The sequence below is a fragment of the Schistocerca cancellata genome, chromosome 3 (genome assembly GCF_023864275.1).
Source record: "Schistocerca cancellata isolate TAMUIC-IGC-003103 chromosome 3, iqSchCanc2.1, whole genome shotgun sequence".
In the NCBI taxonomy this organism is placed as follows: domain Eukaryota; kingdom Metazoa; phylum Arthropoda; class Insecta; order Orthoptera; family Acrididae; genus Schistocerca; species Schistocerca cancellata.
The window spans coordinates 895,242,476-895,269,925 of NC_064628.1; the positions used below are offsets into that span (position 1 = coordinate 895,242,476).

At 47.2% G+C, this 27,450-nt stretch overlaps 1 protein-coding gene across 1 annotated transcript; it reads left to right on the forward strand.

Moving 5' to 3' along the window:
- Positions 1–27,450, forward strand: LOC126175964 (UDP-glycosyltransferase UGT5-like). Its single transcript, XM_049923052.1, has 3 exons — positions 1–89; positions 19,946–20,165; positions 26,379–27,450. Exons 1-3 carry the CDS (start codon positions 29–31, stop codon positions 26,653–26,655), a joined length of 558 nt encoding a protein of 185 aa, XP_049779009.1. The 5' UTR covers positions 1–28; the 3' UTR covers positions 26,656–27,450.

The following is a 27,450-nucleotide window of genomic DNA, read 5'->3' on the forward strand; positions in this document are numbered from 1 at the left end:
GAGGGTGCTGTGGAAGTGGGAGGAGGACATGGACGACCTGCCACCCAACGTCAAAGTCTCAAAGTGGCTGCCTCAGCAGTCTGTACTAGGTATGTTGCGCTACTGCATGAACGTCACAAATGTTCAAAAGTGTTCAGATGTGTGTGAAATCTTATGGGTCTTAACTGCTAAGGTCATCAGTCCTTAAGCTTACACACTACTTAACCTAAATTATCCTAAGGACAAACACACACACACCCATGCCCGAGGGAGGACTCGAACCTCCGCCGGGACCAGCCGCACAGTCCATGACTGCAGCGCCATCGACCGCTCGGCTAATCCCGCGCGGCAACATCACAAATATATAGGGCTTTGTTTGTATGTCTCTTTCCCACATTTGTCTGCCCCACTTACTGAAAATTAATTGCGTTTGCAAAGATCGTATTCATAAGCGAATCTCGTGAAGTTCTTGAGAGCAGAAACTATCTTTCCTATTGTTTTGCAGTTTATTACTTCTGCCTAGAAGTGTAACTCTGTATTTTTACAAATCATTGGCTCGCATGCTCATCACAAAAATATTCACAATATTTTAGCAGCAGTACCTGGCCGTCTGGGGAGGTGGCAGACTGCTAGAATATCTGTCCACAAACGCGCGAGCCATGACATCCAATAAATCCTAAACCTCACCTTGGTGCGAGGACGTGCACCATTTCAAATTATACTCCGTCTATCGAATCAGAATGTTAAGCGGCCATTCATATTAATCGAGAGGACGAGACTATATGCTGGCACTGGGTTTCATCCAATTCCTTTCTTCGTGACTTTTTCATTTGTAACAGAGTAAACAGAACACTTACTGGGCAAGCCCCATAATGATCATCCACGAGTTACATATACATTCGTCATACTTTATAGAAATTTCGGACAAGTTCTAATAAAGACACTGACGAAACATTTCGATGAGAACTTTTCCAAGAGAACACTCCAAATGCCTTTGCTACTGGTGAACACCTGAAGTGCGCAAGTAGAGGGGTTTTCCTGTTGATTGTAATCTGAACCTGAACGGAACGTCTGGTTATTCGATTTACTGCAAAACACGAGCAGGGTAGCAACGCTAACCTCCCGAGGATTTCGAACATTAGAATGATTTGTTGCCCACACTTAACTATTGAAGGGGATCGCTGTAAACTCGGAATATACGTCCACGCTGGGGCTATGGAGTGCATGCCGGGTCAGTCATCTCAGGTGTCAGGTCACACATTTTTTGGGGTTCAGTATTATCAGAGAGCCTTTGCAAGGCGCCTTTGCAACACCGCACGGCGTTCACCAATAAAGTTAGTTGTGGATTACTCGATCCTCTGTATGAAGCTAACTGGCGAACATTAGCTGAAGAAAGGTACAATACAGGTAAAATATATCGTTCTGATTACTGGCTCTTTAAATGCGGGGAGAGAGCTATATTCATGAGTATCCTAATAAGAGCACGAGTGGTTCCGTGGGAAAGTGCCGTGGGTGATGATAAGCTAGGGTAACCTCTGTTTGACAGCAGTTGTGTGTTGGCTGAAAGCGGTCTGGGCAGATATCCAACGTAGTGCTTCTGAGGCACCTTTCCCGTGTTCTTCATGAGTAATGGTTGGCCTATTAGACCACGTTATGCCGACGTGACCAGTCGCGCACGACTTGAAGTCACTCAATGACGTAAAGCAACTGCAGTGTTGCCTGTGGTCAGTTTTACCAGCGCTCCAAACAAACATCGGAACAGATGTTCGCAGTTAACGGCCAATGGCAGTCAATGGGAGAATACTAACAGCCCGTACCAGTCGCATAGAGCACGCAAAAGAGAATAAACTGAAAATAGTTTTGATATGGCAGTGTCTGAGAACTGCATTGATAGAAATAAATCTAAAATATGATAGTCGAACCAAATTCAAACAGGGTAAACGACCTTTTAATAAAATCTGGACCCAATCATCTTCTCTTTCACTGAAAGAACTTTACATATGTTAGCTAGCAGTGATTAATTCCATGTGTAGGTTTCTGAGGTAAAAAGGATGAAATTAAATTTACTGTGCAACTCAAAAGAAATAAAGTAGTACTCATACAGGCCTACTCGTCCTGTACCTTTACTCGGGCATTTAATAACCAGGATCAAGAAAATTAAATAAGCATTGTTTACTGTCATTAATTTTAGTTGCCACAAGTATACACTGCTCAGTCAGAACATTATGACCACCGACTACTATCGATTTTAAGCCGTCCAGGTGATAGCAGCGTCACCTGGCCAGTAATGACCAGTCAGACACATGCACGGTGCGTGTAGCATCAGTGAGCGTGCTGTCCGTGTGTGTAGAACGGGGAAGTCGCGCGATCTGTCTGAGGTTGACCGAGGGCAGACTGTGATGGCCCGAAGGCTCGGCAAGAGCATTTCGGCAACTGGACGACTCGTCCGCTGTTCAAGGACTGCTGTGGCGAAACCAACGTGGGACAAGTCCAGACGTCATGGGGATGGGCGGCCAACACTCATTGCAGATGTCGGACATTGTCGGCTGGGCAGACGGGTAAAATACACTCCTGGAAATTGAAATAAGAACACCGTGAATTCATTGTCCCAGGAAGGGGAAACTTTATTGACACATTCCTGGGGTCAGATACATCACATGATCACACTGACAGAACCACAGGCACATAGACACAGGCAACAGAGCATGCACAATGTCGGCACTAGTACAGTGTATATCCACCTTTCGCAGCAATGCAGGCTGCTATTCTCCCATGGAGACGATCGTAGAGCTGCTGGATGTAGTCCTGTGGAACGGCTTGCCATGCCATTTCCACCTGGCGCCTCAGTTGGACCAGCGTTCGTGCTGGACGTGCAGACCGCGTGAGACGATGCTTCATCCAGTCCCAAACATGCTCAATGGGGGACAGATCCGGAGATCTTGCTGGCCAGGGTAGTTGACTTACACCTTCTAGAGCACGTTGGCTGGCACGGGATACATGCGGACGTGCATTGTCCTGTTGGAACAGCAAGTTCCCTTGCCGGTCTAGGAATGGTAGAACGATGGGTTCGATGACGGTTTGGATGTACCGTGCACTATTCAGTGTCCCCTCGACGATCACCAGTGGTGTACGGCCAGTGTAGGAGATCGCTCCCCACACCATGATGCCGGGTGTTGGCCCTGTGTGCCTCGGTCGTATGCAGTCCTGATTGTGGCGCTCACCTGCACGGCGCCAAACACGCATACGACCATCATTGGCACCAAGGCAGAAGCGACTCTCATCGCCGAAGACGACACCTCTCCATTCGTCCCTCCATTCACGCCTGTCGCGACACCACTGGAGGCGGGCTGCACGATGTTGGGGCGTGAGCGGAAGACGGCCTAACGGTGTGCGGGACCGTAGCCCAGCTTCATGGAGACGGTTGCGAATGGTCCTCGCCGATACCCCAGGAGCAACAGTGTCCCTAATTTGCTGGGAAGTGGCGGTGCGGTTCCCTACGGCACTGCGTAGGATCCTACGGTCTTGGCGTGCATCCGTGCGTCGCTGCGGTCCGGTCCCAGGTCGACGGGCACGTGCACCTTCCGCCGACCACTGGCGACAACATCGATGTACTGTGGAGACCTCACGCCCCACGTGTTGAGCAATTCGGCGGTACGTCCACCCGGCCTCCCGCATGCCCACTATACGCCCTCGCTCAAAGTCCGTCAGCTGCACATACGATTCACGTCCACGCTGTCGCGGCATGCTACCAGTGTTAAAGACTGCGATGGAGCTCCGTATGCCACGGCAAACTGGCTGACACTGACGGCGGCGGTGCACAAATGCTGCGCAGCTAGCGCCATTCGACGGCCAACACCGCGGTTCCTGGTGTGTCCGCTGTGCCGTGCGTGTGATCATTGCTTGTACAGCCCTCTCGCAGTGTCCGGAGCAAGTATGGTGGGTCTGACACACCGGTGTCAATGTGTTCTTTTTTCCATTTCCAGGAGTGTATGATGGGTGCCGAACTGTGGCGGAACTAATATCAGACTTTAACCCTGGGCAGAGTAAAAGTGTGTCTGAACATACAGTTCTCCGAACACTCCTAACGAAGGGTCACCGCAGCCGATGACCCATGCATGTGCCAATGTTAACACCACGACATCGGCAACTACGGCTGACATGGGCACGTGACCATCGGCACTGGACATTCTTGCAGTTGCAGAGCGTTGCAAGATCTGAGGAATCTGGATACCTTAATCACGCCGATGGGAGGACGCAAATCCGTCGCCATCCAGGGGAACAGCTCTTTGACCCATGTCTGTGGAAAGGAGACAAGCTGGCGGCGGTCCCATTATGCTCTGGGGCACGTTCACCTGGGCATCCATTTATCCGGTGGAGCTCGTGCAAGGCACCATGACGGCAAAGGAGTATCGTATACTGGTCGCTTACGACACACACCCCTTCATGAGGATCGTATTTCCCGACGGCAGTGGCATTTTTCAGCAAAAAAATGCGCCATGTCACAAAGCCAATGCTGTCATGGAGTGGTTCTAGGAACACAGTGGTGAAGTCCATTTGGTGTGCTGGCCCCCCAACAACCCAGATCTGGACACAATCCAACACGTCTGGGACGTGATTGAATGTGGCGTCACAGTTCATCATCCCACCCCCTTTCCCCAGAATTTAGGGGACTTGTGTTTGCAGATGTGGTGCCAACTCCCTCCAGTGGCTTATCAAGTCCTCATTGCTTCCATTCCATGACGAGTGGCTGCTCTTATCCGTACCGAAGATGGACTACCAGCTATTAGGCAGGTGGTCATAATGTTCTGGTTGATCAATGTGCAGTACCAATGCTGCTGAATAATAATTGCTTGCATCTAGAAATGCGCTCAGTTACTCGAAATACTGACTTACCCAATCTACGCAACCCGTTTAGTATTGTAAACAAACCAGCCCCAGACATGCGTACACCGGCTGTCAATTTCGAATATAGTGTGGACTGCGTTTCACAATCAATCAAAATAAGCCAAATTTATTATAGGCCGTGTAATGATGGTTTGCAAATTTACTCACTTCAGAAAGTTAGAAGATTCTGAAGTTATAAACCAGAATCTACGAAACACGGGACGCTAGATTTGAGGATTCTGCATTTGTCAAATGCGGTGAATGGATGAGAGCTTATGTGACTTCTGTTTTCCAAATAAACAGCGAAATTGTAGATAGACATGTGTAGCAAACACTGCATTTAACTATATGTTGGTACTGTTAATTGATAGCGTTGTAGCACACCGACAAATTAAAACTGTAACTGGAATAACGTTTGATTTAGAGAGAAAACAATACACACTTTTATAATTGAGAGCATGACCATATTTATCAGTCCGTTTGAGATCTCCTCTGTGGCTGCGCCTCACCTCCTTACAGGGTTTCGAGATACTGTAGCGACGTTTATGCGCGATGCTAGATTTGAGGATTCTGCGTTAAAAAAGTCTCCAGTCCACTATTTATCTATACCATGTAATGAAACGTCTCCCGTAAAATCGCAGCTATCGCCGTGAGATTTGTGTCCTCGGACTGGAATTCCGAAATATGCACAATTTGAAATACGCGACACAGCTATATTTACAGAGAAATTGTCCCTGCTCCATGGTATCCGCGAAACAGACTCAGTTTAATGAGTAATACGACACAGAAAATGCAAGCATGTCCGGAGGAATATTCCATGGAAATTCGAAACAACACAGGCACTGTAATATCGTTAAGTCTGGAAATCGTGCTGGCCAGGAAACTTGCTGCACGTCAGGCAGAACACGGGCAGTGTTTGGGCGAGCATAATCCTGTTAACAACACATCACCTTCCTGTTGCAAGAACGGCAAAGGAATGGGTCTGCACGTACCGTGCGCTGGTTAGTGTCCCCTCCATGACCACCAAAGGTGAAAGAGAGTTGCAGCTTATCGCACCCCAGATAATAAGCTGTGGGTTGGGGGCAGTGTGTGTTGGACGAATACTCTCTACGAGACGGTGCTCACCTGGTCGACGTCGTATGTGCACACAACCATCATCTGCGTGCAGGCAGGATCTGCTTTTACAATTACACTACTGGCCATTAAAATTGCTACACCACGATGATGACGTGCTACAGACGCGAAATTTAACCGACAGGAAGAAGATGCTGTGACATGCAAATGATTAGCTTTTCAGAGCATTAACACAAGGTTGGCGCCGGTGGCGACACCTACAACGTGCTGAAAGTTTCCAACCGATTTCTCATACACAAACAGCAGTTGACACGCGTTGTCTGGTGAAACGTTGTTGTGATGCCTTGTGTAAGGAGGAGAACTGCGTACCATCATGTTTCCGACTTTCATAAAGGTCGCATCGTAGCCTATCGCGATTGAGGTTTATCGTATCGCGACGTTGCTGCTCGCGTTGGTCGAGATCCAATGACTGTTAGCAGAACATGGAATCGCTGGGTTCAGGAGGGTAATACGGAACGCCGTGCTGGATCCCAACGGCCTCGTATCACTAGCAGTCGAGATGACAGGCATCTTACCCGCATGGCTGTAGCGGATCGTGCAGCCACGTCTCGATCCCTGAGTCAACAGATGGGGACGTTTGCAAGACAACAACCATCTGCACGAACAGTTCGACGACGTTTGCAGCAGCATGGACTATCAGCTCGGAGACTGTGGCTGCGGTTACCCTTGACGCTGCATCACGGACAGGAGCGCCTGCAATTGTGTACTCAATGACGAACCTGCGTGCACGAATAACAAAACGTCATTTTTTCGGATGAATTCCGGTTCTATTTACACAATCATGATGGTCGCATCTGTGTTTGGCGACATCGCGGTGAACGCACATTGGAAGCGTGTTTTCGTCATCACCATACTGGCGTATCACCCGGCATGATGGTATGGGGTGCCATTGGTTACACGTCGTGATCACCTCTTGTTCGCATTGACGGCACTTTGAACAGTGGACGTTACATTTCAGATGTGTTACGACCAGTGGATCCACGCTTCATTCGATCCCTGCGAAACCCTACATTTCAGCAGGATAATGCACGACCGCATGTTGCAGGTCCTGTACGGGCCTTTCTGGTTACAAGAAATGTTTGACTGCTGCCCTGGCAAGCACATTCTCCAGATCTCTCACCAATTGAAAACGTCTGATCAATGGTGTCCGAGCAACTGGCTCGTCACAATAAGCCAGTGACTACTCTTGATCAACTGTGGTATCGTGTTGAAGCTGCATGGGCAGTGGTACCTGTGCACGCCATCCAAGCTCTGTTTGACTGAATGCCCAGGCGTATCAAGGCCGTTATTACGGCCAGAGGTTGTTCTGGGTACTGATTTCTCAGGGTCTATGTACACAAATTGCGTGAAAATGTAATCACATGTCAGTTCCAGTATATTTGTCCAATGAATACACGTTTATCATCTGCATTTCTTCTTGGAGTAGCAATTGTAATGGCCTGTAGTGTAATAATTTATGTGGTGGTCGAAAAGGTTTCACCTTAAAACCCAACGTTTCAACCGCATCTGCAGAAGACATTCTCAAGAGGTATCGTGGCTACTTTGAATGTCTGATTCACACCCGGGGTTACCCCCAGGGGGTCCACAACTCTTTTGTGGATACGTGCGTAGCGAGCACGGGACCCCGAGCTAATGTGGCCCTCCTTCCTTTCCGGGCTGCATACCTTCCTTTTCCGCATCCTTCCCTCTCCCCCATCTTCGCCTCTCCCCCCCCCCCCCCCTCGCCTCTGGCTCTTACCTTCCCTTTCTCCCCATCTGGGAGTATGGTTTGTGCCTACGTCCGGAGACGGACACTCGTAAATGTACCGCGTTCTTCGCCTTCTCTGCTTGTATGTCTTCATCCTTCCTTTGTCCTTCTCCTTTCCTTACCTCTTCTCTTTACCCTTTTCTCCGCTGCGGCGTTTGAGACCTCAACTCTTTCCTTTCCCTTCCTCTTTCTTCCTCCCTGTGTGTGTCTGAAGGCCGACCCACGCATTTTTGTGCATAGCCGGTGATGGGGTAACGCGTAATTCCCCGCCCCGGGTAGACGGGTAGGACACGTACATACCCCCCGGTAACGGCCAGGGCCAGGGAGGGGTGATTACCCGAGCTGATACCTTCCGAAAGTGCCGATTGGTCCCTCCGTCCGTTTGCCGGGAGGTGTGACCTGAGGTGTGAACAATCACCTAAGGCGGGAGTGCCCTCAGAGAGGGCCCCCACAAGGGCGGAGCACGCCATCGGAGACGACGCTAATCATGGGGGATTCTTCCGCAATGGTTTCCTCACCTTCCACTATGTCTGCTCACAAGCGTAAGTTCACTGAGTCTCAGCCACAGACAGTTCTTCCATCGTTGCCACAGTTCCTTGTTGTTTCTCGGTCTGACGAAGGTCACGACTTCTCCACGGTCAACCCTTTCATTATTCAGAAAGGTGTCGACGCAATTGCAGGTCCTGTAAAGTCTTGTTCCAGATTACGGAATGGCACCCTGTTGTCAGAAACAGTCAGTGCCCTCCAGGCACAAAAATTGCTGCGTACTTCACTGCTCCACACCTTCCCTGTCCGAGTTGAAGCGCACCACACTTTAAATTCCTCACGTGGAGTCGTTTATACACGCTCCCTCGATGGATTGTCTGGCGAAGAAATTCAGCACTACCTGTCTGACCAGGGCGTAACGGCTGTTCATAGAGTTATGAAAAGGGTTGACACGAACATCATTCCAACCCGCACTGTCTTCTTGACATTTGACAAAGTTCAACTCCCATCCAAAATCAAAGCAGGCTATGAGATAATTTCCGTTCGCCCTTATGTCCCAAACCCTACGCGTTGCTATCGGTGTCAGTGGTTCAATCACACCAGCCAGTCCTGTTCCAATCCAGCCAAATGCATTACGTGTGGCAAGGATGCCCATGAGGGTGCTTGTCCACCTCCATCCCCTCGCTGCATCAACTGTATGGGTGACCACGGTGCTTCCTCTCGAGATTTCCCCGTTTTTAAGGACGAAAAGCTCATCCAGGAAATCAGAGTGAAGGAAAAGGTGTCGACCTTTGCTGCTCGAAAATTATTCGCCAGTCGACAGCCCACCGTGCCTCAGACAGGAAAATACAGCACTGTCCTTGCTTCTCCTCGGCCAACAAAGGAGGCGGCCACGCAGACTTGCGACCTCACCTTTAGTGCCACGGTCGTCAGATCAGCCAGCGCAAAGATCGCCCGTTCAACCTCACCACTTTCGCCTGCCCACTCTCTGGCTCACCCTTCGTCGGGTTCTGCTAAATCTCGAGCCCAAAAGTCAGACACCAAGACTTCAAAAAAAGAGCATACTCGTGAAGATTTTTTACGTACCCCAACTTCACAACCATCAGTTCCTCCTTCATCTAAACATCATACTTCCAAGAAGGCTACAAAGAAAACCAGTTCATCTCCTTCTCCGCCAAGGCGTGTCCCATCTACAGCACCACCTGGCGGAAATCGGCCTCGGCCGTCTTCTGTGTCGCCGAGGCGCACTGCTGGCGGCCGATCAGCCGGCCGATCGCTGGTGGCGGGAGCTGCTCCTGAACAACCTATGGATCAGGATCTTCTGCCTTTGGCTGAATGCCATTCCATGCTGTCGGTCGCAAGCCCTGAGCAGTCGTTGAGTTGACAGCAACCTTCGTCACATTCCTCCATTTTCTGTTCACGCCATGTCCATTATCCACTGGAATATCCGCAGCATTCGAGCCAATCGGGATGAATTGTCGATCCTCTTACGATCCTACTCGCTGGTCATCTTCTGTCTTCAGGAAACAAAGCTGCGTCCCCATGACCGCTTTGTTCTCCCTCATTTTCAGTCTGTCCGATATGATCTCCCCTCTGTTGAAGGCACTCCAGCCCATGGAGGACTCATGATTCCTCTCCATGATACTCTCCATTATCACCCAATCCACTTAAACACTTCCTTCCAAGCTGTCGCCATCCGTCTTTCCCTTTCTGGATACACGTTCTTTGTACTGTATACATTCCATCGTCCACACCAATGGCACGAGCTGATCTCCTTCATCTTCTTAGTCAGCTTCCACCCCCCTATTTGCTGGTTGGGGACTTCAATGCCCACCACCCGCTTTGGGGATCTCCATATCCTTGTCCACGTGGCTCACTCTTGCTAGACGTCTTCCACCAAGCGGATCTAGTTTGCCTCAACACTGGGGTCCCTACATTTTTGTCTGCCTCCACGACAAATTTATCTCATTTGGACCTTGCGGTCGGTACTGTTCCACTAGATCGGCGCTTCGAATGGTTCGCCCTTGATGATACACACTCGAGTGACCACTTTCCATGTGTCCTTAGACTGCAGCCTCAACTGCCATATATGCGCCCGAGACGCTGGAAGTTTGCCCAAGCAGACTGGACACTTTTTTCGTGTCTAGCGACATTCGATGACCGTCACTTTCCCAGCGTGGACGATGAGGTCACACATGTTACCGACGTTATTCTTACAGCTGCGGAACGTTCAATACCACGCACCTCTGAATTGCCCCGGCGCCCCCCAGTTCCTTGGTGGAACGAGGCATGCCGTGACGCAATACGTAAGCGGAGACGTGCTCTCCGCGTTTTCCGCCACCATCCTACTTTGGCCAACTGTATCCGCTATAAGCAGTTCCGAGCGCGATGCCGTCGTGTCGTCCGTGATAGCAAGAAGGCAAGCTGGAAATTCTTTATTAGCTCATTTAACACCTTCACTCCCTCCTCGGAAGTTTGTAGTCGGCTTCGACGGTTCTCAGGCGCGCCTAGTTTCTCCCCGGTCTCTGGGCTCACTGTCGCGCATGATACACTAGTGGACCCCGTCGCAATTTCTAACTCATTGGGTCAGCACTTTGCTGAGATTTCGAGCTCTTCAAATTACCCGCCAGCGTTTCTCCCGAAGAAACGTGCAGCGGAAGTGCGACCTCTTGCTTTCTCCTCTCAAAATCGCGAAAGCTACAATACTGTTTTCTCCATGCGGGAACTCCAACATGCACTCTCTTCTTCTCGCTCCTCCGCCCCAGGACCGGATGGTATCCACGTCCAAATGTTGCTGCAATTATCAACCCATAGTCTGCGTTACCTCCTTCGCCTTTATAATCGAATTTGGACCGACAGTACTTTTCCCAGACGATGGCGGGAAGCTATCGTCGTTCCTGTTCCGAAACCTGGAAAGGACAAACATCTCCCCGCTAGCTATCGCCGCATTTCTCTCACGAGTAGTGTCTGTAAGGTTTTGGAGCGTATGGTGAAGCACCGTTTTGCTTGGTGGCTGGAATCCCGCAGTCTTTTAACACCTGCCCAATGCGGATTCCGAAAGCATCGTTCTGCAGTTGACCATCTTGTTGCTCTCTCCACTTACATTATGAACAATTTTCTCCGGAAACGCCAAACAGTAGCAATATTTTTTGATCTGGAGAGAGCATACGATACCTGTTGGAGGACAGGCATCCTCCACACACTGTTCTCTTTGGGGCTTTCGAGGTCGGCTGCCCCTTTTTCTTCGCGAATTTATGGCAGAGCGCACATTTAGGGTGCGGGTGAACACTACTCTCTCCCGTACTTTCTCCCAAGAAAATAGGGTACCCCAGGGCTCCGTGCTGAGTGTTGTACTGTTTGCCATTGCCATCAATCCAATTATGGATTGTCTCCTTCCTGATGTCTCGGGCTCCCTCTTTGTGGACGATTTTGCGATCTACTACAGCTCTCAACGGATCAGCCTTCTTGAACGACGTCTTCAAGGATGTTTCGATCGCCTCCACTCTTGGAGCATCGACACAGGCTTCCGTTTTTCTCCCAGTAAGACCGTTTGTGTTAATTTTTGGCGACGTAAGGAGTTTCTTCCGCCCTCCTTACATCTAGGTCCTGTCAACCTTCCGTTTTCAAACGTCGCTAAATTCTTGGGTCTTACGTTTGACAGAAAACTGTGCTGGTCCTCCCACGTTTCCTATCTTTCGGCTCGCTGTCTGAGATCCCTCAACACCCTCCGTGTCCTGAATGGTACCTCCTGGGGAGCGGACCGAGTGGTCCTTCTCCGCCTCTATCGCGCCTTAGTGCGCTCGAAATTGGACTATGGAAGCATAGTCTACTCCTCTGCTCGACCGTCTATTCTTCGGCGTCTCGACTCTATCCACCACCGTGGATTACGTTTAGTGTCTGGAGCTTTTTACACCAGCCCTGTGGAAAGCATTTATGCTGAGACTGCTGAACCTCCGCTGTCCAATCGGCGAGCAGTCCTTCTGAGTCGTTATGCAAGCCATCTGTCTTCCATGCCTGCAAATCCAGCCCATGACATTTTTTTCGACGCCTCCTTTGATGTAGGGTATGCAGGCCGCCCCTCCTCCCTACTACCACCGGGAGTCCGCTTCCGTCAACTGCTCCATTCTCTTTCCTTCCGCTTTCCTAAAACCTTCTTGACAACTTGGGGTACAGCACCGCATTGGCTCCGTCCCCGGATCTGCCTGCTCAGAGACCTTTGTCGATTTCCCAAGAATGGTACCCCTTCACTTGTTTATCGTCGGGCATTTGCTGCTCTATGTGCACAAATGACGGACGCCACATTTATTTATATCGACGGCTCGAAAACATCGTTAGGTGTAGGGAGTGCCTATATTGTTGGCGACACCCCAAATCACTTTCGGCTTCCCGACCAGTGTTCAGTTTATACTGCGGACCTTTACGCTGTTCTCCAGGCTGTCCACTACATCCGCCGCCATCGGCGGATACAGTATGTTATCTGCTCAGATTCTCTCAGCTCTCTCCTCAGTCTCCAAGCTCTTTACCCTGTGCACCCTCTGGTCCACCGGATTCAGGACTTTCTGCGCTTGCTCCATCTGGGGGGCGTCTTGGTGGCGTTCCTCTGGCTCCCTGGACACGTTGGTATCTGCGGAAATGAGGCGGCCGATATTACAGCCAAGGCTGCAGTCTCTCTTCTTCGGCCAGCTATTCAATCGATTCCCTTCGCCGATCTACGGAGCGTTTTATGTCGTCGTGTTGTTCATTTATGGCACGCGCATTGGTCGACACTTCCGCAAAATAAATTGCGGGACGTGAAAACTCTTCCTTGTGCTTGGATCTCTTCCTCCCGAACGCGTCGTCGGGAGGAGGTAATTTTAACTAGACTCCGGATAGGGCACTGTCTTTTTAGCCATCGACATCTTTTAAGCGGCGATCCTCCCCCACTCTGTCCCCACTGCTCTCAGCTGTGGACGGTAAGACACCTTTTAATTGAGTGCCCCTATTTTAATCCGTTACGCGCCCGTCTACAGCTGTCGCCTGATTTATCGTCAATTTTAGCAGATGACACGAGCTCGGGCGATCGCGTTCTAGAGTTCATTAGTGCCAGTGAAATGATGTCAGTCATTTGAAGCTTTTTTGGGACAACCAACCCCTTTCTGTAGTGGATTTTTAAGCCTCCTTTCTGCTTTTAGTTTCTCCAATTTTATGACTTTCGTTCCCATTGCTGCTGGTTTCCGTTTTCGGTTTTTTACTGTTTCCTAAGTCACAGACCGGGCGCTAATGACCATAGCAGTTTTGCGCCCTAAAACCAAACCAAAAAAAAACGAAAAAAACACCTGGGGTCGCCCCTCGAAAATGTCCTCCACAGATGGGGACGAAACGTTGGGTTTTAAGGTGAAATCCGTCCACCCATGGCATAACAGCCTAGAACATTTTGTTAATTGTTACATTTCCGGCCGTGAAAGTTTAAATTTTTAAAATTTACTTTCATCACTGAAGACCAAGGAGCGTCATTCCATCTTCCAAGTGATTCTCTGACGGTACCAGAGGAGCCGTGCACGTCGATTCTGTTGTCAGTGCAAGACGGGCTAGAGGTGTGCGTGCCCGTAGTCCCACAATAACCGGTTCGCTGGAGTTGGCGGTGACACATCTGGGTTCGTAAGCTCACTTATCTGTGCAGTGGTAGCCGTACGATCTACCCCTGCTGCCCTTCCAATCCGACGATCCAGGTGCCGTCTGTGCTACGTGGATGTCCAGAACCTCGCCTACTGGTGTGAGAATTAGAAGGAAGGTCAGCTTTGGCCGTAATATTGGTGGTTTATTGACGGCAAAATCGATTTTCAACCACATAGTGCTCATCTTCATTGCTGTGGTGTGAGAATGTTGACGTGAGGATTGACACAAGCATTGTTGCACAGCTGAATCAGCACATCCAACTTGTGCGGCAGTTCTCCGAAAGGACCATACCGCCACTCGGAAGATCACAGTTAGACACACCAAACTCTATCAGTTGGCTGTAGGAAGTACGAGCGCGTCTCCGCGGCACGATTGCCTGTTTGCTTCACACGTCTGCACCACACTAGCTTCCTGCCTGTGAACATTCCCGACTGAAGGGCAGACACAGTGGAGTTCTGTAAGCTAAGCCACTAAGCTGTCTGTTGACGGCCGACGTTGAAACCATTATCAGTATATCTACTATCCCCCAGGTGGCGTATGCCTTCATCGGGTCAAAATCGACGCCGTCTTTCCAGGTGTACGAAGTTATTTCCGACAGTGTGCCTAATGTTCAGCTTGCAGTCACCGTGAAAAAGATTCCTGTTGTGACTCGCAGACGATTTATAAGATACACCAGGTTACTCCAGACTGGATGCCAAAATAAATATTATCAGCCTCAAATAGATTTCTACGATTACAAGCAACATCATGTGACTCATCCCACTTCCCAAAAGAGTAACGGTGCTACCAAAAGCTGATTTTACCTATAAACAAGTTCGTGATTATCACCCTGCACGATATGCACAGAAGCATTCAGTGCCAGGACTCTTCTACGAGCATTCTGCTCTACACCGGACACCACTTCACGAGACTCTGAGGGCGTTGAATCTTTTCTGTGTGTTCTTTTTTACGCTTACATTACAAAAATTTAATGTTCGTTCTTTTGTATAGTATGAGCAATTACGTATCAGATGAGAAGCTTAAAAGAAGTTATATTCATGATAAGATGTACGAGTAAGACATCTTTTGAGTAATGACTGTGAACTACCAACCTGACTCATCCCCAAGAAAATAATGGAATAATTGAGTCTGTTACCTCTTACTTCGACTACCATTCAGACTATTGCCTTGGCCGTAATAAATTTCACTCTGAATATCATTTTTGGGAAAGTGTAAGCATGGATTAAAAACGCAGACATTTTTAAATTTTCAGTTACTTCTCTGCGTTTTCACTAGTGTAGTGTTGCATAATTAATCAACAAGGGACAATATGGACTTCACGAAATGATAGTAATATTGCCCGAAGGCGGAAGGACGGAAGGAAGATTGTGGATCAAAGTCCCGTCGACGACGACGTCATTACGGACGTAGCAGCATTCTCGGTGGACTACGCTGTAACTTATCTTCTGCGCCGATAAACGGTTGGTCCGATCTTCGGAGATGTCTTCTCGTCACATCAGCCAATAACAGACGTCCTTTTTACCAGCGACGTCTTCGCGTTCTCGTATGTTCCTCTGTTACCTTTCGTTTTCCTTGGCGTCAGGTTATTCGTTCGAGTCAGCTTCTAACTCTTCCATAGTGGAACTCTGTTCTGTAAAATATTCACAATGTTACTTACACGCAATTTCCCTTCACAATCTAAAAGTTACGTCAAATGAAAGGATTCTAAGGCGTTCAGAAGAACTTCTGAACGAATATGATTAATGACGTGAAAGTACGAATACTACTAAATCACAACTAAGAAATCTTTTATTTTTAGTTACGAAATAAAGGCAAAACTTCACGGTGGTATTAAACTGTGCTAAACACACTGTAGTAATGGTATGGTTGGGTTCGGTGTGGGGCGGCGGAGGGGTGAAGTGGACTGCGGTAGTCGTCGTGGGGTTGTGGACCACTGCGGCTGCGGCGGGGACGGAGCCTCTCCGTCGTTTCTAGGTCCCCGGTTAATATAACATAACATAATGGTATGGTTTCAGGGAAAGCAGGTGTGTTCGAGAAGCAATTCTAGCACTACGATTAGTGATAGAGGACATATTTAGAAAAAAAACAAGGAAGATGTAGAGAGAGTTTTTCTTATTTGGAATGGGGTAAAATATTTTCCGTTTTTGGGCAGTTCGGTATCAACAACGACGATAAAAAGGTAAGACATTCTCTTTGTGCTAAGTAGACTGCAGTAGTTATCATTAAAGGAATGTCCCAAGCGGTTGGAACTACGACGGTTATAAAAGCAGAGCAGGGTCGCTCTTTGGCGCTACTGATACTTCGAGATCGTCCTTTACTTCTTTCACGGCTGCTTCCATACAGGATGATGAAAATGAACGCGAATTAAGTCAGCTTTGTAATAAAGCGGAGCGAGTGCTAGGTGACGTACGCAAAATGTACAGACATTAAATGAGAATTAAGAAAACATGTGCGAATCTGATAGACATGCTGGACGGGTAAATGCTAAACTCGGACAAGACTCTTGAAAAGATGGTTGAATGTTGCTAGCTAAGAAGCACAACAGAAAAAGAAGGAAAATGCTAGATTGGTATAGTAGCAAGCATTGTACAAGACAGAACGGTTTTCAGTAAAAATTAATAACTGCTAACATCCACAACTATAAAGACCAAAGAATACACATCCAGAGTTATGTCTGGACCACTACTCTATAGAGGTGCGAAACTTCGGCAATGAGCCAGACAGAAACGTAACGATTAGAGCGTGTTCTGATATTTGGCCTTCGAGGAGACTGTTAAAAATTATAGTGATTGACAGAGTAAGAAACGCAGACGTACTGCAACGAGTTAACTGGAAGAAAATATTAACAAAGAACATGATAATATGAAGAGACAGAATTAGTCGACACAAATTACGACCTCAGTCGTTGCCAGAAACTGTAGTTGAAGGAACGGAGGAAGGAAAGAGTTGCCGGCCGGAGTAGCCGAGCGGTTCTAGACGCAACAGTCTGGAACTGCGCGACCGCTACGATCGCAGGTTCGAATCCTGCCTCGGGCATGGATGTGTGTGATGTCCTTAGGTTAGTTAGGTTTAAGTAGTTCTAAGTTCTAGGGGACTGATAACCTCAGAAGTTAAGTCCCATAGTGCTCAGAGTCATTTGAACCATTTTTTTGAAGGAGAGAGCTGCAGGTGGCAGGCCTAGATAAGAGAAGTCAGATGGTGGCATGATGTGGGATGCAGAGAGGATATCTGGCATTCGACAGTAATGGAAATTCAACCTTAAGGCTAACGACCAAAACAAGAACAGGAACCGAATTCGTAAAGAGTGAAGTAGCGAATATAGGGTGAAATGTGTACTTCGATGTATTGGGTTGATCCATAAATCCGTATCGCTTTCCCGTAAGTTAAAAAAACACAATAGATGCACATGCTAGAGGTGTCAGTAATCAATAATACATTCTCCTTGATTATTTACAACAGTCTGCCAATGCTGGGGTAGCTTTTCGATTCTGCGACTGTAGAAATCACTTGGTTTTGAGGCGAAGAATTCGTCGACCCATGTTCGGAGCGCGTTTTCGTCCGGAAAGGACATTCCTTGAAGATTGTTAGAGAGCGGCAAAGGAGTAAATCTGAAGGCGCAAGACAGGTGAATAAGGTGTGCGTGGAATGATTTCACAAACCAACTCCTGTATAGTGTTTTTTGTCAGTCCAGCAGAACACAGATGGGTGACATCGTCGAGTAGCATCATTTTACGCAGTCTTCCTAGTCGTTGTTCTTGGACTGCGTCTGCAAGACATCTCAGTTGTTGGCAATAAATATCAGCACTGATGGTTACACCTCGGGAAAGCAATTCGTAGCAACGCACGCCGTCGCTGTTCCACCAGACGCATAACAATATCTTTTGTGGATGCGCGTAGGTCTGAACCATGTCTTTCTTTTCCTTACGTTAGCACAAAGACACCATTTCTCGTCACCAGTAGCAATACAGGATAGGAATGGTCGGCATTCACGAGCCAACTGATGATGAGTAAGCAGAGACGCAAATATAGCCATACACTGAGTTTTGTGATTTTGGCTTCAAGTATGCGGTACCCAAACACCCGACTTGCGAAGCTTCCTCATTGCATGCAATCTCGCACGATGATCGAATGATCACAGTTCATCACATGTGCCAGTTATCGAGTACACTGATTTGGATCATTGTGGATTAATATGTTTATACGATCGTCAGCAAACCCCAAGGTCTTCCTGAACGTGGAGAGTCGTCAATGTCAAAACGGTCCTCCTTAAAACGATAAAACCATTTTCTTGTCGTGCTCTGTCCAATAGCGTTATCCCCATACACGGCGCAAGTGTTTCTGGCTGCCTCCGCTGCTGCCTCCCTTCTACTGAACTCAAACAGAAGAGTACGTTGGAATTCTTCCGATTTCTTCACTTGGCGCTCCATTTTCTAGTGTCCACAGGTCCACTCATTATCCCCAAATGACACAATGACGACATGTAAGCTCAAATAGCAATAATGAACAACAAGTAAGTAATGACAATTGATAAAATGAGATAAAAATGAAATGAGCATATGGCATCGTTGGCCGGGAGGCCTCATCTGGGGACGTTCGGTCGCCAAGTGCAAGTCTTATTTGAGTCGACACCACATTGGGCAACTTTCGCGCCGGTGATGAGAATAATACAACACCCAGTCCCCTAGCGGAGAAAATCTGCAACCCGACCAGGAATAGAACCCGGGCCCGCTTGCATGGGAGGCGAGCACGGAACCACCCAGCTAACCACGCAGACAATTGATAAATAAGCCTATAGCAACCGGAGAACCAACGTGCAACACAGAAGCGCTATGAACTTAATGCACCAATATAATGGATGGCAGATTCAGTTCCCTGACACAATTTTATTAAACGGTTAAATAAATCCATGGCGACAGTCACAAAGGTCTCAGCCTGGCTATTCTTGAACACTTCGTCAGGCCAGGACCGTTACGAGGTTGGATTAAACAAAACGCTTAACCAACTCCAGTCTTAGATACTACAGAAGAAGCTAAATCTTCAAATTACGAGATTACTTGTCCCAGGAAGATTCAAGAAATACTAACATTCCATTGAAAAATTATGAATTACTGTGCTGGTAAACGTCTTACGTTATTTGATGCAGAAACAGCTGAGTAAAACTGAACGTACTCAGACATTTCTCTCTTTACTTATTGTGATCATCACTAAACCGACACACAATATTTTTAGCGCAACGCAATCTGACTTTCAATAATCCCCACAAAATAATGGCCCTGACTAACAATAACCTATACCTTTCATGAATCACTTACCTCACAAAAATCTTCGTTACTCGAACTACTGCAATACAGCGAGCGCCAATACTGCCAGCTAAATAAGAGATTCTAACTACTGAAGGCACTAACTACTGATGGGCATAGTTAGCAAATGAAAGATTTTGATAGAGAACAATGTATTTACCTTAACAATGTTAAAAAGTCATATATATATATATATATATATATATATATATATATATATATATATATATATATATATATATGACAAATTTCTTTTCTCTGGCGGACACACGTCCAGATCGTCCTCTCAAAACTCTGGCATCTCTCTCTGCACATCCACCACTGCTGGCGGCTCACCTCCAACTGCACAACGCTACGAGCTGTTCATATCCCACTGCCCAACACTACAATAGCGAATATTCCAACAATGCAAACCAGCCACAGACTGCCCACAGCACAGTCAGTGATTTTCTTACAGAGCGCTACGTGGCGTTACCAACATAAAAACCTAAACAGCCCACTTACAATACGTCCTTGCTTCTACGAACATTGGAGAAATTAGCGATTATACAAATGACTACTGATTGCAATTCTTCCCTTGCACCTTTCACTAATGAAATAACAAATGGCAATGAACTGTAGGAATGATACTGACCTGCTGTGTACACCGTATTCTCGTTTACGTATTATTTGCATACGTGTGAATATAGAAATATACGAGCAAACTGCGGAAATCTTGGTGCTTGTGCAATTTCAGTGACGTCTGTTTTCTGGCTTACAGCACATCCCAATGTGCGCGTGTTCATCACTCAGGGAGGCCTGCAGAGCTTTAACGAGGCAGCCTATTACGGAGTTCCTCTGCTGGGGATTCCTTTTTTCGGCGACCAGCACCACAACGTGGCGAAAATGGTCGACGCCGGCATCGGCATTGAGCTCAAATTCTGGGACGTCACGAGAGACTCGATTTCGGACGCCATTCGAAGGCTTACGGAGGATAAAAGGTAATGTACAATATGTGAATAAATTAGTAGTTTTAGCAGATTTTTAAGCTCCGGTGAACTGTGTAACAGATGCTGGGGTTCGGAGAATGTGCCTCTATACACTACGTGACTGTGACTTAGGTGTAGTTTTTGTTCAGAAATTACGTTACTGAACACTATTAAATCTTCATTAGTCTTAAGGTATATAGATAGGGTGAGGAAAAAGTGCTGCCCTTGGAGGTCGGAATGTGATTCCTCATCCAGATTCAGGACAAAGGTTTATCTAGCAAAATCATATCTGGTGCATTCTGAAAATACATGTATGAAAACGGGGAGCTGTCAACGCTCACACGTCGTGCAGTGCAGCGGAATATACAGAGGAACGTTCACCACCCCCCACGGCCGTACCAGCTGTCATGGCTCACTGAGTAGACTGCTGGGACATCAAACCCACATGCACCGTCGAGCTGTGGTTCGAACCCTAGTCAGGTCATCTTTATTTTTTTTAGACGTTCGTTCCCTAGTTCTACATCTACATCCATACTCCGCAAGCCACCTTACAGTGTGTGGTGGAGGTACCTTGAGTATCTCTATCGGTTCTCCCTTCTAGTCCAGTCTCGTATTGTTCGTGGAAAGAAAGATTGTCGGTATGCCTCTGTATGGGCTCTAATCTCTCTGATTTTATCCTCATGGTCTCTTCGCGAGATATACATAGGAGGGAGCAATATACTGCTTGACTCCTCGGTGAAGGTATGTTCTCGAAACTTCAACCGAGCTACTGAGCGTCTCACCTGCAGAGAGTCTTCCACTGGAGTTTATCTATGATCTCCGTAACGCTTTCGCAATTACTAAATGATCCTGTAACGAAGCGCGCTGCTCTCCGTTGGATCTTCTCTATCTCTTCTATCAACCCTGTCTGGTACGGATCCCACACTGCTGAGCAGTATTCAAGCAGTGGGCGAACAAGCGTACTGTATCCTACTTCGTTTTCGGATTGCATTTCCTTAGGATTCTTCCAATGAATCTGTCTGTCATCCGCTTTACCGACGATCAACTTTATATGATCATTCCATTTTAAATCACTCCTAATGCGTACTCCCAGATAATTTATGGAATTAACTGCTTCCAGTTGCTGACCTGCTATATTGTAGCTAAATGATAAGGGATCTTTTTCTTTCTGTATTCGCAGCACATTATACTTGTCTACATTGAGATTCAATTGCCATTCCCTGCACCATGCGTCAATTCGCTGCAGATCCTAGTCGTTTATAAACAGGACATCATTTTGTCATATAACATCCTATCACATAACAGTGGGATGCATTAAACTGGAAGCATGTGTGTACTAACTGCGCAGTGTTTAATCATAACTGCCCCTGTCAATTGCACGTAGAGCGGCTACCAGATGAATACATCGACATGCTTTTGGTGCTGGGTGCATCCGTTAGCCAAACTGCTTCTTCTGCTGCTGCAGCTTCTGCTCGTGCGTGTACTTCAAGGTACCCTCGAAGGCGCCATCCTGTCCACAACGCCGTTTATATGTCACCCTTACCTATTATCGGCGAAGTTGAATGCGCTCCTGTATCGTACGTTTCTTTGCAACACTTTGCCTGACGCATTACAAAATGTTCGACTTGGTGTTCGGCGACAGCTATGGTTTCAGCATGATTGTGCACCGACATACTTTGGAATGAACGTGCATAACTATTTAAACGAAGCGTTCCCAGGGAGATGGATTGGTCTTGGAGCTCCTATGTTATGGCCTCCACGTTCCCCGGACCTTCATTAACTAGATTTTTATTTGTGGGCACACTTAAAGGAACAAGTTTCTAGTACTCCAACTATGGATGTACACGGCCTAATAGCTCACATGTATGCTGCTTCGGAAATGGTGGATGCAGGTGTGTTGCGCAGGGTCCAACGAAGTATGATCCATTGAGTGGCAAAGTGTTTGCAAATGCAAGGTGGCCGCTTAGAACGTCTTCTGTAAAGTAATCATTGCTTGTACGAGTACGTACCGGCTCTGTGGTGAAGATAAACCTGAACGTCAAACGTACAGAATGGCATTATTAAGCTTTGCATAACGCGTAGTCTATTGTAGCCTACCTATTGTATTTTTTTTGTACTTCATTGGATACAGACGATGTTACTGTATCCACTATTATTTCCTATTAGATTTATTTGTGTCATGGATGAAACAAAGTTGTCGTTTACGTCTGGAAGAAGTTAATGCTATGTCTTAATGTTTAAATAATGGTAACAGTAACATAATTTCAAGATACCGCATGAGGTATAAATTGGATAAAATTTCTTGCTTTAACTGGGAAAAAAAAGTTTGCCGCAAGTGCGATTCGAACATTTACGAGTCTGCCTTTCTGTTTTCCACGGCACTGCCTCATCTCACATTTTTTCCTGATCTCATTTTGTTCGTTGCATTTATTCGGGGCGGACGTCCCATGACACCTGTTCAAGTTGATCGTTGATCCGTTCACTCAGTTTTTTTATTACAGAGAGCAGCTAACCCTCTAACCGAACACGCTGAGCTACCGTATCGGCGACAGGAAACCTCTGTGCACTGATCACAGCAGGGCTATCATCGCCACAAGACGAGCCATTATCTCACTGAGCAAATGAGGTAACTTGGTTGATTTGGGGGGAGGGGGAGCGGACCAAACTGCGAGGTCATCGGTCTCATCGGATTAGGGAAGGATGGGGAAGGAAGTCGGCAGTGTCCTTTCAAAGGAACCATCCCGGCATTTGCCTGAAGCGATTTAGGGAAATCACGGAAAACCTAAATCAGGATGGTCGGACGCGGGATTGATCCGTCGTCCTCCCGAATGCGAGTCCAGTGTGGTAACCACTGCGCCACCTCGCTCGGTAAATGAGGTAACTCTGACCCAGCGCAGGATTCGTGGTTCCTCTACTTGGCCATGCTGCACGCAGCTACAGCGTTACCAGAGCTTCGTTTTTTAAATCACATTGCTATTAAACCTATTGGCAGGAGTAGTATTTGCTAGGTACGCTTTTGTCTTAAACTGGGATGAAGAATCACATGCCGACCGCCAAGTGCGGCATTTTTTCTTCAACCTGTATATTTAGACGGAAGTGACCAATGAAAATTTGCACCAAGGCTGGGATTCGAACACGGGTCTCCCACTCAGTAGGCAGGTGCGCTAACTACTACGCCACTCTGGCACAGTGGTTTAGCACAACTGCACAAACTACCTGAGCAAGCTCTCTCCTATTCACACCTCAGCCCACTTGGTATATGCCATACACTCAAGCAGCATTGCAGAGGCTCTCCAGCTGTATTTGAAATAGCACTTCAGCATCGAATGGAATGGGGAATCCTGTCTGAAATCCAAGCATAGATGCTTTAATCAAAAGAAACTGTACAATACCAGAAATATTTTCAGTTCTCAACATCTACGATGTACATATGTAGACTGAAGCGATGAATGAATTTGGGAATGGGAATTTGGATTGAGGAGGGAGGCATGCTAGGGTAGTCCGAGCAGTTGTGCAAGGCCACTGTGCCAGGGTGGTGTAGTGGTTAGCGCACTTGTCAACTGAGCAGAAGACCTGGGTCCAAATCTCACCCCTGGTGCAAATTTTGTTTGTTGCTTATGCACATCACAGATATGAGACTTGAAAAAGTCTCTGGCACGATGTACTTCCATTTTTTTTAAGATAAAGGTATGAAAATGAAAATGAGAGGCTTGATGCCTTTATGTAGTCTAACAGCGGCGAGGAAAATTGGAGTTAATGCATTGTTGAAACTAGTGAAACCTTATCAGCAATCTACACTCCTGGAAATTGAAATAAGAACACCGTGAATTCATTGTCCCAGGAAGGGGAAACTTTATTGACACATTCCTGGGGTCAGATACATCACATGATCACACTGACAGAACCACAGGCACATAGACACAGGCAACAGAGCATGCACAATGTCGGCACTAGTACAGTGTATATCCACCTTTCGCAGCAATGCAGGCTGCTATTCTCCCATGGAGACGATCGTAGAGATGCTGGATGTAGTCCTGCCATGCCATGCCATTTCCACCTGGCGCCTCAGTTGGACCAGCGTTCGTGCTGGACGTGCAGACCGCGTGAGACGACGCTTCATCCAGTCCCAAACATGCTCAATGGGGGACAGATCCAGAGATCTTGCTGGCCAGGGTAGTTGACTTACACCTTCTAGAGCACGTTGGGTGGCACGGGATACATGCGGACGTGCATTGTCCTGTTGGAACAGCAAGTTCCCTTGCCGGTCTAGGAATGGTAGAACGATGGGTTCGATGACGGTTTGGATGTACCTGCACTATTCAGTGTCCCCTCGACGATCACCAGTGGTGTACGGCCAGTGTAGGAGATCGCTCCCCACACCATGATGCCGGGTGTTGGCCCTGTGTGCCTCGGTCGTATGCAGTCCTGATTGTGGCGCTCACCTGCACGGCGCCAAACACGCATACGACCATCATTGGCACCAAGGCAGAAGCGACTCTCATCGCTGAAGACGACACGTCTCCATTCGTCCCTCCATTCACGCCTGTCGCGACACCACTGGAGGCGGGCTGCACGATGTTGGGGCGTGAGCGGAAGACGGCCTAACGGTGTGCAGACCGTAGCCCAGCTTCATGGAGACGGTTGCGAATGGTCCTCGCCGATACCCCAGGAGCAACAGTGTTCCTAATTTGCTGGGAAGTGGCGGTGCGGTCCCCTACGGCACTGCGTAGGATCCTACGGTCTTGGCGTGCATCCGTGCGTCGCTGCGGTCCGGTCCCAGGTCGACGGGCACGTGCACCTTCCGCCGACCACTGGCGACAACATCGATGTACTGTGGAGACCTCACGCCCCACGTGTTGAGCAATTCGGCGGTACGTCCACCCGGCCTCCCGCATGCCCACTATACGCCCTCGCTCAAAGTCCGTCAACTGCACATACGGTTCACGTCCACGCTGTCGCGGCATGCTACCAGTGTTAAAGACTGCGATGGAGCTCCGTATGCCACGGCAAACTGGCTGACACTGACGGCGGCGGTGCACAAATGCTGCGCAGCTAGCGCCATTCGACGGCCAACACCGCGGTTCCTGGTGTGTCCGCTGTGCCGTGCGTGTGATCATTGCTTGTACAGCCCTCTCGCAGTGTCCGGAGCAAGTATGGTGGGTCTGACACACCGGTGTCAATGTGTTCTTTTTTCCATTTCCAGGAGTGTATTTTGTTGCTGTAGATGTGGGACAACTTTTAAACAGTCCGCCTACAACTTCAGAACCCACTAAATTGATTTGGTGTTTAATATGGGAGCTGCAAATGCTGGTGGTATGACGTCATAACTTTCATACCATAGTATCTTCAACATTTTTGGTTAAAATTACGAAACGTAACTGTTTTATTGGTTTTCGAACCAGTTAGCTACCATTTCGAAAATTGTAAAATTGTATAATCAGCAGTGGGGGGGGGGGGGGGGGTTGCCATGTCACTCATGACACTGATTTTCCTTCAGCAACATGGCGCGTCACAAGTGTAGACTCCAGTAACATCAAGATAGTTCTCTTTGTGCGATCTCTAGCCAGTCTTCAGTGTAGACACAAAATTAGTTTATTGTACCATATTTACGAACCAGCTCACACAGCTTATGTCTGATGTAATCTTAGTTTCACTGGAATTTATATTGTTCAGTACTCTTGATACTAAAAGTATTGCGTAGAAACGGAAAGCAAAAAGTCTCTAAAGTCTCATACTTCGTACCGTCGCATCTGGAACTGCTCCTTGAATATTAAGAGCACAGTGTCACATACATTATTGTAAGTAGTTAAATAAAATGGACATACATTTTTATACTTTATTATTCTTATGCTTTTCAGAAAATAATATCTCTTCAGTTTCTGGGAAAATGTTTCCATCGCTGCACTGTTGAGAGGAACTCACCGTAAAAACTAATTACGCCTTCCTAGAGTTTACATCTTCCATTACTCATTCATCGGTCGTGATATGAGTTCTCTATCATAACATGAGCTGTTTCTTTCTCTGTTCCAATCGTAAATCCCTACTGCATCCAACATCATCCCGCCCCTCTTCGCTTTTATATTTTCCTCTTGCTGTATTTATTCGTATTTCTCCTTCTGCATTATCGAAAGTCGGTTTTGTTGATTCATATAGATACTCAAGTATGATATGTTATCACTTTTAGGCATTGCAAAAATTCATTGTCAACCTTCCTTCTTTCAACAGGTTCAACGAAAACATGAAGCAGTTCTCAGCCGTCTACCGTGAGCATAAGGAAGAGAGCCTTCCTAAAGCCATGTGGTGGATCGAGTATGTACTTCGACATAACGGGGCTCCACATCTGCGCAGTGCCGCAAGAGACCTGACCTGGTACCAATACCTGCTGCTAGATGTCATTGCCTTTGCGCTGGCTGTTGTAGTCTGCTTTTGTATATCTCTCTATTGTATAGTTAGGTTTCTGATATCCAAACTACTTCAATTTAAGAAACTGAAAACCAGTTGAGAACCTAATCTTCTGTTATACAGAAGTATCTTTGCATGTTAATTTATTGAGAAACTGTGTGTCTGGAATGGAATGGTGAAAGAGATTCATGCACACTGATTCGTAAAGTCTTTGTCAAGACTGTGTAATTTGAACTGCAAGGATATAACTTTTAAATCTCATTTACTTGACGTCACAGGTGGGGAAAAACTGTGAGTGTATAAATTCACTGTGTTTGATGTAATTTAAACTGCATGCCAAATTAATTTTCTCTCTTGTTTCCGCAGATATTTGCAATTTTGTTTGTGAAGTGTGTGGGTGGAGTCAGATCAAATAAACACTGTTCATCATGTCTCTTATGCGACGCCCAGCGTCGTTTTGTTTCCCGTTACAAACAGATTTCTATAGATCAATTTTGCGTGACCATTCCATAGAGCGTTCCTAAATTAGTCTAGTGCGATATTAGTTTTATTGATACATATAAAAAAGATGCTTCTTAACACGAAGAATCACCAGTATCTCAGGCAGTGACTCGCATGACGCCCTCGCCCACACTGACTGCTTACCATTATGCAGCAGCACTGCTCAGCCGCTGCCTACAGTACTGGTGATTCTTCGTGTTAACCAGTATCCTTTTAATAAGAATCAGTAAAACTAATATCACACTAGGCTAATTTAGGGCAGCTCTATCAAATGGGCACACAAAATTCATCTATAGAAATCAGTTTGTTTGTAACGGGAAACAAAACGACGCTGGGCGGCCCATAAAAGCTGACCCCCAGCTATAGTTTTCAAAAACGAAATGGCAGATATTTG

Coding starts and splice junctions, on each gene's coding strand:
- LOC126175964 (XM_049923052.1), top strand. CDS start 29: ATGGACGACCTGCCACCCAACGTCAAAGTCTCAAAGTGGCTGCCTCAG. Junction 90..19,945: donor GCCTCAGCAGTCTGTACTAG/GTATGTTGCGCT, acceptor TCTGGCTTACAG/CACATCCCAATGTGCGCGTG. Junction 20,166..26,378: donor AGGCTTACGGAGGATAAAAG/GTAATGTACAAT, acceptor TTCTTTCAACAG/GTTCAACGAAAACATGAAGC.